The sequence below is a fragment of the Cucumis melo genome, chromosome 4 (genome assembly GCF_025177605.1).
Source record: "Cucumis melo cultivar AY chromosome 4, USDA_Cmelo_AY_1.0, whole genome shotgun sequence".
NCBI classification, from domain to species: domain Eukaryota; kingdom Viridiplantae; phylum Streptophyta; class Magnoliopsida; order Cucurbitales; family Cucurbitaceae; genus Cucumis; species Cucumis melo.
This window is the reverse complement of record NC_066860.1, coordinates 16,312,459-16,325,913: the sequence shown is the minus strand read 5'-3', so window position 1 is coordinate 16,325,913 and position 13,455 is coordinate 16,312,459. Positions and strand designations below refer to the sequence as shown.

Below are 13,455 nucleotides of genomic sequence, written 5' to 3'. Positions count from 1 at the left end.
AACTAATGGTTAGAAACAAAGACAGCACTCTACTAATTATATATTTATAGAGCCAAAATAGCATAAAACAATCACAAGATGATAAAGAAAGCAATAACAAATAACCATAAAGGCATACTAGCTCTTCACAGTGAGCTGGGAATCCTAAGAGGCAACAATAGCCTTTACACCAAAGAAAACAAAAGATGACCTAACGACAAAAAGACCTAAATGATTCTATATATAGTCTTCCTCAAATTCCACTTTTGTGGGCCCCACAACACAATCCAAAGTAGTTTCTTTTTCGACACCCTTTTCTTTCCAATAACTAATCATTAAGTTACCTTTTTACCCCTTCTTTTATAGGTATTAATTATAGAACGTCTTCCAGAGTGCCAACCAATTTGGTAGTTACGTACATGAGTGGCATCTTCATCAATGGGGAAAGCTCTAGATAGGCCAAAATCAGTTAGTTTTGCTAGTAAATGTTCATCAAATAGAATGTTGCTTGGTTTGATATCTCTTGAATTAGTGGGGGGCTACAGCCATTATGTAAATATTCTAGAATGTTTCATCTACCTATTCATTTGTATCTCTTGAATTAGTGGGGGGCTACAACCATAACAACTAGTAATGTTCATCAAATAGAATGTTTCATCTACCTATTCATTTGTATCTCTTGAATTAGTGGGGGGCTACAACCATAACAACTAGTAAATGTTCATCAAATAGAATGTTTTATCTACCTATTCATTTGTTAAATTAATTGGTCAACTTTGGTTTTAAAGTGGGGTTTTATTTGCAATGAGTTATTTCTAACAAATTGGCAATTACAATATTTGTTTGCCACAAGTTGGGATTTGAATATGAAAATATTATATTTCTTAGCTTAATTAGTTCTATTCACGAAAGCTCACAATGTCAACCGAAGACATTGACAATGAACAAACAGTTGTCAATCCAATTTCATAATGCTTAAACTTGATAGATTATAGATTCATGATGACCAATCAACTATTGGCTCCTAGGCTCCTTTATTTGACCAATGAACCAATAGTTGCTGATTTGTTGGCACATGGCGGCAGACTACGTCAACCACGAGACTTTTTCACTGAAATATCACACTAGTTATTGATCTTCCAATGATGAGTTTTAGAATCACAATTTTGAAACCTATAAACATCGCTAAAAGGTTGCATGGAAGCAAAAGCCTACTTAGACTTTTCCATAGAATATGAAGTTCATCAAATATAACCGATTGAAATCCCTTGTTCAATATCTTTCATAAGAGCTCTGATATATACCATGAAATCTTTCGCTCATTTTAAGAACACGAGATACAAAAAAACTTCGATATCATGGAATCTTTCACTTAATATTTGGAAATTCTTCTCTCAACCTTAATTCAAAATTGTACATATAAGAAGAGGTAGTTTATAATACCCCATAGTTACAAGTAAAACAGAAAGAGCAAACATAAGAAACAACATACGGCCTTTTCTTTTAGGGGAAAAATCTTATATGAATTATAGATATAAGAAGTATCTCATATGTATAATTTCTCAATATACACAATTATATAAAGTTTGTCAACAGTTTTATACAGATAATAATTAGTAACTACATATAATTCTGCATATATATAAACACTAATTACAATCTTAAGTGTCAATGGTCCAATCCCACTGTTTAGTTAGTAAATCTGAACTCTAGATGTTAGTTTGTTAAACTATATAATTGATGAAACAAAACACTTCACATACATTGCAAATAATAGTTCCAATCTTGTCACATACAGAACAAAATGAAAATTCTTTTTTACATAATAATTGAAAGAAGAGAGAACAAATTATACAAGGTTTTTTATTTTTGTTATACAAAATAATCTATCTAGCCACAGGACCAAGCTCAGAATGGAATTTTGAGGAAATGGAAGTTGTAGAGTCCATTTGCGGAGCTCTATGATTTAACTCAAGGTTTAAACATTCTTTGAGTTCACCTACAACTTGACTCATTGTTGGTCTATTCATTGGATTAATGGCAGTGCAAGACATTCCTACGTCTACTGCTTTCCACACTGAGTTTGTATTGCATTCATCCTTGATTTTTGGGTCAATTATTGAATATATATCCCCTTGGTTAATGTTTGAATCAACCCATTGAATAATGTGACTTTTCTCACTTGTTTTCACTAGTACCGGTCTCCCTGTCACGAGTTCTAGAATCACAATTCCAAAGCTATAAACATCACTCTTCTCTGTTAATTTGTACGTTGTATAATACCTATAAATCAAAAAGGCAAATCAAAGTTAGTTATTGTTTTAACTTTGATTAAATTGACAATAGTTGTTATTTTTTCGTATTTAGTCAAGATCTATTTGAAATGACTCTCTTAAATAGGCATGAAATTGACTTACTCTGGATCAAGGTATCCCGGAGTTCCAACCACCTTAGTTGTTACATGGGTGGCACCTCCTTCCGTAGGAAAAGCTCTAGATAGGCCAAAATCAGAAAGTTTTGCTTGTAAATATTCATTCAATAAAATGTTGCTTGATTTAATGTCTCTATGAATAATTGGTGGCCTGCAACCATGGTGTAGATATTCCAATCCTACAAAGATTCAACATTTTCACGTTACGATGGATATAGACGTATACTCTTGATCGAGAAGTTAAAGTTTGAATGAAACACACACACACACACACACACACACACACACACACACACAAAGTTTGTCTACCTTGTGCTGAATCCAATGCTATTTGAAGTCTGTCTTCCCATCTTAAAACTTCTCCTCTTCCACCTGCATTTATAAATCAAAACATGGTATTGAAAATATGTTAAGGAGTACATTAACTGCAAAGTTATTTCTTATGGGATCTGGTTCATTAGCGTTGGTATGATTGAACTCGAAAAATCTTAACTGCATTAGAATTATCAACTGGTAATTAATTATATTACCTAAAAGAATTGATCCTAGATTTCCTTTGGCCATGTATTCATAGACAAGCCCCATTTTTGTCTCCCCTTCATTGCAATACCCAACAAGGTTTGTTAAGTTTCTATGATGAACTCTCAATAGAAGATCAACCTGTTTCATGATGAGTTAGCAATTTTTAATAGGAAAAAAGTTTGAAATAAGATTAGTGCGTAATTAAAGCTGATATAAACTATTTATAATGACCTCAGCTTGAAACTCTCTATATCCTTGAGCTGATTTTGGAGAGAGCATTTTGACAGCTACTTCAGTGTTACCCATGAGACCATAATAAACTTTACCAAACCCGCCTTCACCCAATAATTTGCTAAAGTTATTGGTAAATTTTAATATATCTGAATAGGAAAATTTGCGACTTGGTGATTGTAATGGCTGCTGATGATCATGTGAATGAAGTTCAACTTGCGAATTTATTGGTGAATGTGGATCCACTATGCTTGGACCTATAACACAATTACAAACCTTAACTAATAAGAAACATCATTACTGAAGTTTTCATATAGAAATAAGTAATCAGAAAATTTATCTATAATAATCTTGTTTCTCGTTTCTTTTTCGTTTTCTTTTTAATACAAAAAAATAGAATGATGTTTACGTCTTTCTTGTTATTGTTTTTGTCCTTTTCTACCACATGAATATAAACATGTTGGTTTTTTTTTCTTTTTTTGGTTTCTTGTTGCATTGGAAATAATTTCTTTGATAAAGGAGAGATGGGGCACTTAGGTGCACCCAAATATCTCAACTAGGATTAATTCACCTTTAGCACTTACATCATACACCATACATCCAAAAGGATCATTCTAATAGGCCCTAAATAGTGAAAGTGTATGCACGAAGGAATAAGAAGGGGAAGGGTAAAGTGAACTAACACTTAGGTTGTATTTCAGTTGGTCTATTGTGGGCCCTTAGGAATATTATTTGTTAGGAAGAGCATTAATTGTCTATTATATTACTATTTTCTCCTTTTGTTATATATATCGTTGATAGAGTTTGGGTAGGTCATATTTTGCTATTTTGGCTAGTAAGTATTCTTAGTAGAGAATTAAATTTGGAGAGATTGGGAAGCTCTTGAATCTTCCCCAACTCTTGATAAATAAAATTGAGGCCACATAATTTTGGTATAGAGACACTGTTTCTGTGGTAAGATGAAGGCCACAGTTATTGAGTTTAAGGAAAACTTGACGGGAGTAGCCGCAAGGATGACTGAGATAGAAGGAAGAGCAAAGGCTCAAATTCTACGGTCGGAGGAACCACGGGTGACATTTGAAAGTAAGATGGAAACATAGTTTGTAGAAGCCGAGGTTTGACAGACGATGGCAGAATAAAGATTGAGAATGATCTTTCAAAATTAAGCGAAGATGTGAAGTCATTAGTGCAAAGTATGGGAATGATGGGTAGTAGTCGTTGAAAGGATCGACATTTGAGTAAGAGGACTATCATTGACAAAGGGAAATGGATAATGATGAATCGAAACAAGGAGAAAAAGGTGAGCAAAACACTAACCTGGTTGCAGGCAAGGGAATCAGTATGCTTTATGCGTCGAATGACTGTGAGGTACTCTTCTTTTTTATATGAGATTATGGAAACTTGAGGTGCCAATATTTAAAGGAGAGGAAGGAGAAAGCATTGATGGATGGCGCTGCATTGTGTAGTACGCTATTTTATAGTGATTCGGTTGACGAAGAGAGACAAGTTAGATGCAACAGTCTTGTACTTGGAAGGGGAGGCACTGGATTAGTATTAATGGAAAGAGGACCAGACGACTATTGACAATAGGGCGGAGTTTAGACAACTTTACAGAAGAGATTCAAGCCAACCAACCAAGGGGGGATAAACACGCTCATATGATGAAATTATAGCGAAAACTCCCGTTCATGAATATCGCTGATGATTTGAACAGTTTTTGGTAGATCTAAAAAACATGAGTGACGCTGCACTAAATAGCAAGTTTGTGTGTGGGTTGAAGGAAGAAATCCAAAGTGACATTCAGAAATTAAACCTAGTGGGTTTAGAGGTTAAAATGATAATGACCCAAGTGATTAAGGATAATCATGTAGTCCAACTGAAGTGAATTTAAGGGACTGGTGAAAACTCTAATTTGGCTTCGAAGGCTTCCATTAGTGGACTTAGTGGGTCATTGAGTTAAATCAGTTCGAATGGGTCGGACCAAAAGCATCGGGTGCACGAACTATAAAAATTAACCCTTAGCCGCCATTCTGCTTCATCTTTGACCACTGTTATCTCTCATCGCAATTTTGGAGTAAAAAATTTAATGTCCCAAGCGTACTAATGAATGATTTATAATGAAATAAGAGCTAAGAAAGGCAAAGGTTTGTGCTTCCGATGTGATGAAAAATTTAACCCCATGCATCATTGTAAAAGGAAGGAGCTGAATATTATTGTTGTTCAAGAGAAGAAGATTTGAGCGAGGTTGAAGCTAAGGTTGAGGAGAGTGAGGGCACCACCATTGAAGAAGTTGCAATGAAAATAGAAAACTTATCCTTAAATTCATTGGCGGGTCTTAACTCTCCTAAGACGATAAATGTAAAAGGGAAAATAAGAAGGACATGAGGTAGTTGCAGTTCTAATTGATTAAGAGGCTACACACAACTTCATTTCAGAATAGGTTATCACGATGATAAAAATTTCAGGCGAAACTTTGGATGCGTGTGGGTTGTTCTTGGAATTGGTGTGTGTAAGAATAGGTATGTGTAAGAATGTACATCTCACTATTCCCAAGTTATCAATTAGTATTCATGACTTCCTTCCACCGCCTTATAGGAGTGCAGATGTAATCCTAGGGGTTACATGGCTAGAAACATTAGGGAAGGTCATGTTTGATTACAAACTGTCCGAGATGGAGTTTTTAGTAGGGGAATGGTTGATTATTTTGCAAAGAGAGTTTAGTGAGGACATAAGTCGCTTAAATCTATGATGAAGAACTTCAAGAAAGAGAATCAATGAGTATTAATTGAGTAAGTGCAGTCGAATAGTGGGGAGTAGCTGAATCAAGTGATGTGGTAGTGGTCGGATTGTATGAGTCAATTTCATCCAATAGTGAAAACAATCCTTCAATCTTTTATTCCTATGTTTGAGCCACATAATCAATTACCCACCCTACCATCCCGCTATCAAGATCATGTTATTGAATTGGCACTAGGGGTGGGGCTGGTAAATGTATGATTATATCGTTTCAACAATGCCAGAAGGATGAGATCAAGAAGTTGGTTAGTGAAATGTTTTTCTGGCAAGGTTTATCCAACCAAGCGCGATTACTTTCTCTAGTCTTGTGCTCCTTGTCAAGAAGAAAGACGGTAGTAGGGGTTTTTGTGTCAATTACCAAGCCCTGAACCAAACCACTATACTAGATAATTGTCTCATTTCAATTATTGGTGAATTATTAAATGAGTTGTTTGGTACCACACTATTTTCAAAATTTGATTTTAAATGATCAGGTTATCATCAACTTCTAATGTTCACAAACCACTTTTTGCACCCATGAAAGTCTTTATGAATTCCTTGTAATGTCATTGAATTGAAGAATGGCCCAACAACCGTTCAATCGATGATGAATGATATTCTCCAAGCCCCACCTACGCAAATTTGTGTTGGTCTTCTTTGAGGACATCTTAATATATAGCAGATCATTGGAGGAGCATTTGCAACAATTGGTAGTGGTGTTGGAAATGCTGGCGACACATCAGTTGGTGGAAAATTTTAAAAAGTGCCAATTTCCTATGTGTCGAATTGAGTACTTAGGCCACATTTCTTTGGAAGGAGTGGCAGCAGATCCGTCTAAAATAGAAGCCATGATCAAATGGCCAGCTCCTAAGAACGTGAACAAACTTCGGGGTTTCTTGGGCCTAATAGAGTTCTATTAGAAATTTGTGGCAAATTATGGCTCTATCACTTTACCATTGTCACAATTGCTCAAGAAGGGTAATTTTTAGTGGAATATTGAAACAAATGTTGCCTTTCAACAATTAAAAGGTGTTGTGATGTTAGCTTCGGTGTTGGGTATATATTCCTCATTTTTCACAACACAGTTTGTGTTAGAAACGGATGCATCGTGTGTGGGTTGTAGGAGTTGTGTTGATGCAACATGTGGTTGGAGGAGAATTCCAAAAGTGGATTGCCAAGCTATCAGGGTATAATTTTCTGGTTGAATACATGTAGGATTAGAAAATAATAGGCGACAGATGCACCGATATATATATTGCTAGTAGTGTTTGGGTAGGTCATCTTTTTGCTATTTTGCCTAGTAAATTTTCTCAATAAAGAATTAAAGGAGAGATTGGAAAGCTTTTGAATCTTCCTGAATCTTATAAATAAAATTGAAGTCTAGACCTATCACAATCTTGAAATTTTGAAATAAAAATGTAAAAATAAAATTATCTTAAAATAAAATTTTAAATAAAAAGCCACACAAAATACCATTTTTTGTTTAATTGTTTTGTTTTCAAATATACCAAAATAAAGCAAAATATTTACAAATTATACTAAAATTATAGAATCTATCAATGATAGACATTGATGAGTGAGACTTCTATCCATGTCTATCAATATCTATCATTGACCAATTTTAAAACTTTTTATATTTATAAATATTTTCAAACCGGAAGTATACGTATGAAAAAGAAAAGTTTTTGTGAAATTTCTTGTTTTCTGATGTAAATTAAAATAGAAAACAAAAATAGTTACCAAATACTTCCATTTCTCAAAATATTGAAACAAAAAATAAGAAACTAGAAACAATAACGTTATGAAATGAACGCTTGACTTACCTTTAGAGTTTCTTTTCTTTCTAATGAAGTAAATTGAAACTAAAACCAATACTAAAATGACCACAGCTCCACCGATCGCAGCTACGATAGGAACTACTATGTTATTCTTCTTCTTTTCACTTGGTGTCTCTTGTAGATGAGGGTTTCCATCAAAACTTGAAATTTAACATTCATGAAAAAAAAAAAAAAAGAGTTACTGAATTAATAAATTAGAATAAAAAATATTAAGGAATTTTAATTTATAATTAATAAAGCATGGATTTATAGGGTTTAACGAAAACCCTAAGGAAATTATACCTAAATGAAAGAGAACCTTCGTTCTTTTTCTCGATAAGTGCAGAAGGAATTTGTCCTGATAGGTTGTTTCCAGATAAGTTTCTGCACCAATTACCAAATTAATAAGAATAAAAGAAAAATCTTCTCAAGTATATATATATATATATATATATATATATATATATTATATATATATATATATATATATATATATATATCACATGGAATACAAAAGTCAACTTACAGAAAAGTCAACAGGGGCATTTTAGCAAGAAAATCAGGTACTGGTCCACTTAAGCTATTATTTGACAAATCCCTGAAATTATTGAGCAATTTATTTAATATCTTGTGAAGGCAACGAGTTTTTAAAACATATCCAATTCAAACAACTAAGTATTATTTTTGTACAGAAACTTGGAATAATGAGACTTAAAACGCCATGACATGACATAATTAGAAATAGATTATTATTTAAGATCAAGCAAATCTACATAATTAGAATAAATGAACATTATTCTTCTTTTAATTTTTCTCTCAAAATATAAGGTAGAAAATTTAAACAGCACTTACAAAAGAGCAAGGTTGGCAAGGTTTGATATGTTGGATGAAATTTCTCCACTTAATCCACTTGATGATAAATCTCTGGTAAAAATATTAAACACATATATCAACCCTAAACACTTCCATATAATATACATATAAAAGAATTAAGATACCAATTTCAACAAATTAATTAATAGAAAAATTAAATAAATGAAAATATATTATATTATATCATATTTATATATACTTACAGGCCAGTGATTGAAGGAGGATTTGAAGCATCATAACTGCAATTAAGACCTTCCCAAGCAAATGTTTTTGGGGCACATGGATCTCCTTGCCAGTCTTTTGTAATCCCATAAAATTTCTTTATGGATCCAATGGCATCAACTGCAAATTACACATTATTCTCATTCTTGGGTTATTTAAGTAAATATCTAAAGATGATAATTAGTTGCATGCATTTATGCATAAACAAATATAAAAAAAAGCTTACCATCTTGTTGTTGTGTGGTGAGTTGAAGGAAGTTGATGACTTTATAAATCTCAACAGCATTCAAAATGGGAGGAAGTGTAGAGCCTTGAGACATGATGAATTTAAAGTCATAAGTAGTACTAATTGGCAAAGGAACCAAGCTGCGAAGCACATATTCAGTAAGATATTCCAAATGAATATCATCTTTAGTCCAAAGATTATCATTAAGATAGATCTTGAATGATCTTGATTGATTGGCTTTCAACACTTGAATTTCAGCAAAATACAAATAAACATAGTATTGAGTTGAAGGATCAGAATCTCTCCAAAAGAATTCCATTGGGGCACTTGCATTTTTCACTGTGGAAGCTGTACTTAACACCTTAGAAGGTACTATGAAACCAGGTTCGTCTTGGTTGTTGATTGTAAGTGAAGTACTAAATGAACTCCAATTTGGAAGTGTCCCTGGCGGACTCCAAATACGATCATATATGTCGTCTGGAAACCTAAATAACCATAACAATATATAATAATACTTTCGTCATTCAATAACTTTCAAATTTGTGTTCAAACTTTCGATCTTTGTGTCTAGTAATTCGTTTAAAAGGATGCAATGTGAGGACTTTTCAACTTAGTACTATTATTGTTCAAACACGCTTAATTATTACCACGTTTTGATGGAATCTTGTGTATATCATTCTCATATATGATATATATATTTTATGGGTATTCTAAAATTAAACTACCTTTTATGGAGTTTTAGAAAAATTTTAAAACATTAGATGAAAATTGGGACAACTTAGAACAGTGTAAGATCTCCATCTCAATAACATTGGGGAGCAACACACTTGAAACACGCCATATCCTTGATCATGGTCTCAATTTCCATTAAAAATTTTAAAAAAGGAATTTTTACGGAACAGAATATTGCAACATTAAAACATAATAAGTATTTTAAGAAACCAAGAAAGTACAAAAATGAATGAGTATGTAAGTAGTGAAGTACTGACCGGATGTAAGTATCATTTGGAACACCAACATCCAACCTCAAGAAAGTAGTAAACGATCCACTGGCAGCTACATAAGTTGTATTTGGCAATGGCCTTAATTCAATAGATGAAATAAATGGCACTCCATTTCCTATATTCACTAAGCAAATTTGCACTTCATTTGATGTTGTGATATGAATTATCTCCTCATGATCAATAGTTTGTTCCTTTGGTAGATTCACCGTTATCCAAATATTTGGTCCAAAATAGAGATCAAACTGTGGAACACTATTCTTGCCATCATAATTTGCATACAAAAAACTTGCTCTAATCAAATATTTAGTCCCAATTTTTACTGGAATTTTGTAGCAATTCCTTATCCCTTCAGGAAAGCTTCTTAATGTCCACAGTTGTTTAAGAAGACTATCCAATCTATAATCTGTTGCCACAGTATTTACCATTCCTGTTTCCACCATATTTGAATCTGGAACATACTTTATACCCGTTGTTGCTGCTGTAAAGCTTGAATTTGCCCCACAATCAATACTGATGAACCCTATTGGATCACAAAAACAACATACAACAATAATATTAGAAGATTTAATTAAGGATCCAATATATAATATCTAAGTGAGCTTTTTATTTATTTGATATCCATAAGTATTGTCTTGATGACAGCTTATAACGTGCTTGACTAATCTCATGGAATCACAACCCACCTGTTCTTACAACATTTACATGCCAAGAAAACTTGTAGTAGGACTTTAAATCCTAGGCAGGTGGCGCCAACAGCGAAACTGTTCGAGCTTTAGAGGGCTTGAATATTCGAGGATTGAACCACGTGGTAATTAATAGCTCTTTATTAATAATGTTATGTTTTATATCTAGCACTAAGTGAACCCATGAACATCTTAGTTTATGAAGCTCAAACAAATCCATTTGATATGTTTCATTAGCTAGGCTTTGATATTCGTCACAAATTTAGCGTGAAGTGTCTACTCTCAGCCAAAAGTTAAAAAGTCAAAATTTTGTTGATGAACTCAAAAAAGAAAAAATATATATATAATTTAAGAATGATGAACTTTGTGAAAATCCACCATCTTAAAGACATATTATTGAGGGCTCCATATTTGAAAAAGATGGCAAGATGAGATCACATGCTGCTCTTTTTACTAATTGGCTTTGAGATATTATATAATGTGTTATTAGAGTTGATGAAGCCTAAACCGGTATTTGGTTCAAGAAAAAAAAAAGTGAAGAAATTGGAATCCCCACCCTTCATACTATTGAACTAAATAAAAAAGGAAAAATTCAAGATTTATGTGCTCTAAAACGACTCCCTCTTAAGAAAACATGTTAAAGATTTCAAAAGATGAAAAGAACTTAAAATTTTGATATATACCCAATTAATCATTCCTTTCCTAACAGATTAACTTCGAGATGGAACCATGTTTATCTTAAGCTCGTTAAAGAAAAATAAGGGTAATCACAAAGTTTATGATACAATAGTTAGAAACACAATGGATTGGTTGAAAACAAACAAAGAAAAAGAAATATAGAAAAGAAAATACAAACCGTTTTGGGAGGGTTGGGCATGAAGAAGATGCAAATGCAGAAGAGAAAAGGCAAGAAGGAAGGCGTTGAATGAAAACGTCCCCATTGGATTAATCTGATGAGTAGAATGTGAGTGAGGCATTTCGTCGAACAATTTATGCACTCTTAATCTTTTCCCTCAAATATGAATTGGTCAAACTAATTAAGAGTGAAAAAGAATTGAATGAGATGTGCATTTGAAATATTTTCAAAGTTATGAGGTAATCTAATACCACATGTTTTAGTTATATGTAATATTTTCCCAAGTCAACTATACACAAATTTCATTTGGCAGATAGTGTAATGTAAAATCATATGTATTTTCCGGGTGAGGCTCAACCTGCTGCCCACTTGGTTTTGAATGGTCAACCAAATTTTGATTTATATATACATATATTTGATGAATACATGCACCCCAGCTTTCCTAAGTACACACATTTGTTTTACCTTCATTTTCAAATAACAATCATTGGGACAATTCAATTAGTAGAGATATGAAGAGTTGTTTAATTAGTTGTTTTGTATTTATTCGGTGCGAGCGTAAATCTTTGTGCCTAAAACTACTTTGTCTTCTCTAGATAGTTAGGTTATATAACGACCCGAACTTTTAAATTAAGCTAAGATCATTACTTAAAAGATAAATGTTAAAGACATTTTTGATTTAAAAAAAAAAAGGCTAACTAAAATTTTTATAAAATAAATACTAAGGTGTTCAGAAAAGCGTAAGATTATCAAAATTAACAAAGATAGTTGAAAAGGTGACCCACGGGTTTTAACACTTTCTAGAAAATAGAAACGAATAAAGGTAATAAAATCTTGAGTAAAATGATTAAATTTAAAATACAAAAAAAAAAACGATAAATAAGTGTGGAAGCTGAACTAGGTCCCCATACGGCATGTCACGGATCCCTCATTGTCGCTTGCCAGCTTTTTAAGTCCTTTATCTCAGCCTAAAATGTTAAACATGAGAAAGAGTGGGTATATAAATATATTCAGTAAGGGACCTAGTACTAGTCCCACTAGGTAGTCTGTTAACTTTTCATTAGAAACATACAGTATCGTGTGTCCAATGGAGCACACCTGAGTGAGCGAGACCATACGAACACCCCTAAATCGTGTGAGTGATCCCATAGGAACACCCTTAGTCGTGCGAGTGATCGCAGGTACACACTCCATAAACATATCTGTGATACGAGGATACACCCCTAATCGTGCGAGTAGTCCCGTCGGAGCACCCTTAGTCGTGTGAGTGACTCCATATACACAAGATAACTACCCCCTAACCGTGTATGTGATCCGTAGGTATACCCCTAAATCGTGCGAGTGATCCCGTAGGAACACCCCTTGTCGTGCGAGTGACCTCATAGATAGGACCACGATACAGGTGGGGTAAGAAACTCATCATATAAAGTTAACAGACACACCATAGTCCAAAGCATGTAATATCATCATAAGCATCATAATACGACCTGAGTATTAATCTTAACGTTCTTATTCACGAGATTATATAGCACGTATCAAAATCAAACATAACATAACGAGCATCATCATCAACCATAACATCAGTTGTCATCATAAACACAATATCAATCATTGTCTACAACATCCTCTATGCATCTTAACTACCATAACTACGTAACCGTAAATACATGCGGTCTCTTAAATTCAGTAAAGGTCTAGTAGTAGAATCTCTTACCTAGAGATTAGTTACACTGATATTTTTCCTAACAGTCGCGGTTACACTTCCCAAGGAAAATCCTAAACACAAGTGGATCCAAAATCTAAAATAAATAAATAAGTAACAGTCGCCTAGGGACC

The 13,455-nt window shown here is 33.5% G+C and overlaps 1 protein-coding gene across 1 annotated transcript; it reads right to left on the bottom strand.

Annotated features, from left to right (window-relative positions):
- Nucleotides 1-1,716: 1,716 nt before the first annotated feature.
- Nucleotides 1,717-11,862, bottom strand: LOC103489994 (LRR receptor-like serine/threonine-protein kinase IOS1). Its single transcript, XM_008449355.2, has 13 exons — nucleotides 11,620-11,862; nucleotides 10,066-10,600; nucleotides 9,077-9,561; nucleotides 8,832-8,970; nucleotides 8,608-8,679; nucleotides 8,282-8,353; nucleotides 8,059-8,139; nucleotides 7,762-7,916; nucleotides 3,164-3,420; nucleotides 2,941-3,070; nucleotides 2,720-2,782; nucleotides 2,397-2,589; nucleotides 1,717-2,262 (listed from the first exon to the last, which is right to left on the bottom strand). The coding sequence occupies exons 1-13, from the start codon at nucleotides 11,738-11,740 to the stop codon at nucleotides 1,866-1,868; spliced, it is 2,700 nt and encodes an 899-aa protein (XP_008447577.2). The 5' UTR covers nucleotides 11,741-11,862; the 3' UTR covers nucleotides 1,717-1,865.
- Between the last annotated feature and the right edge of the window lie 1,593 nt (nucleotides 11,863-13,455).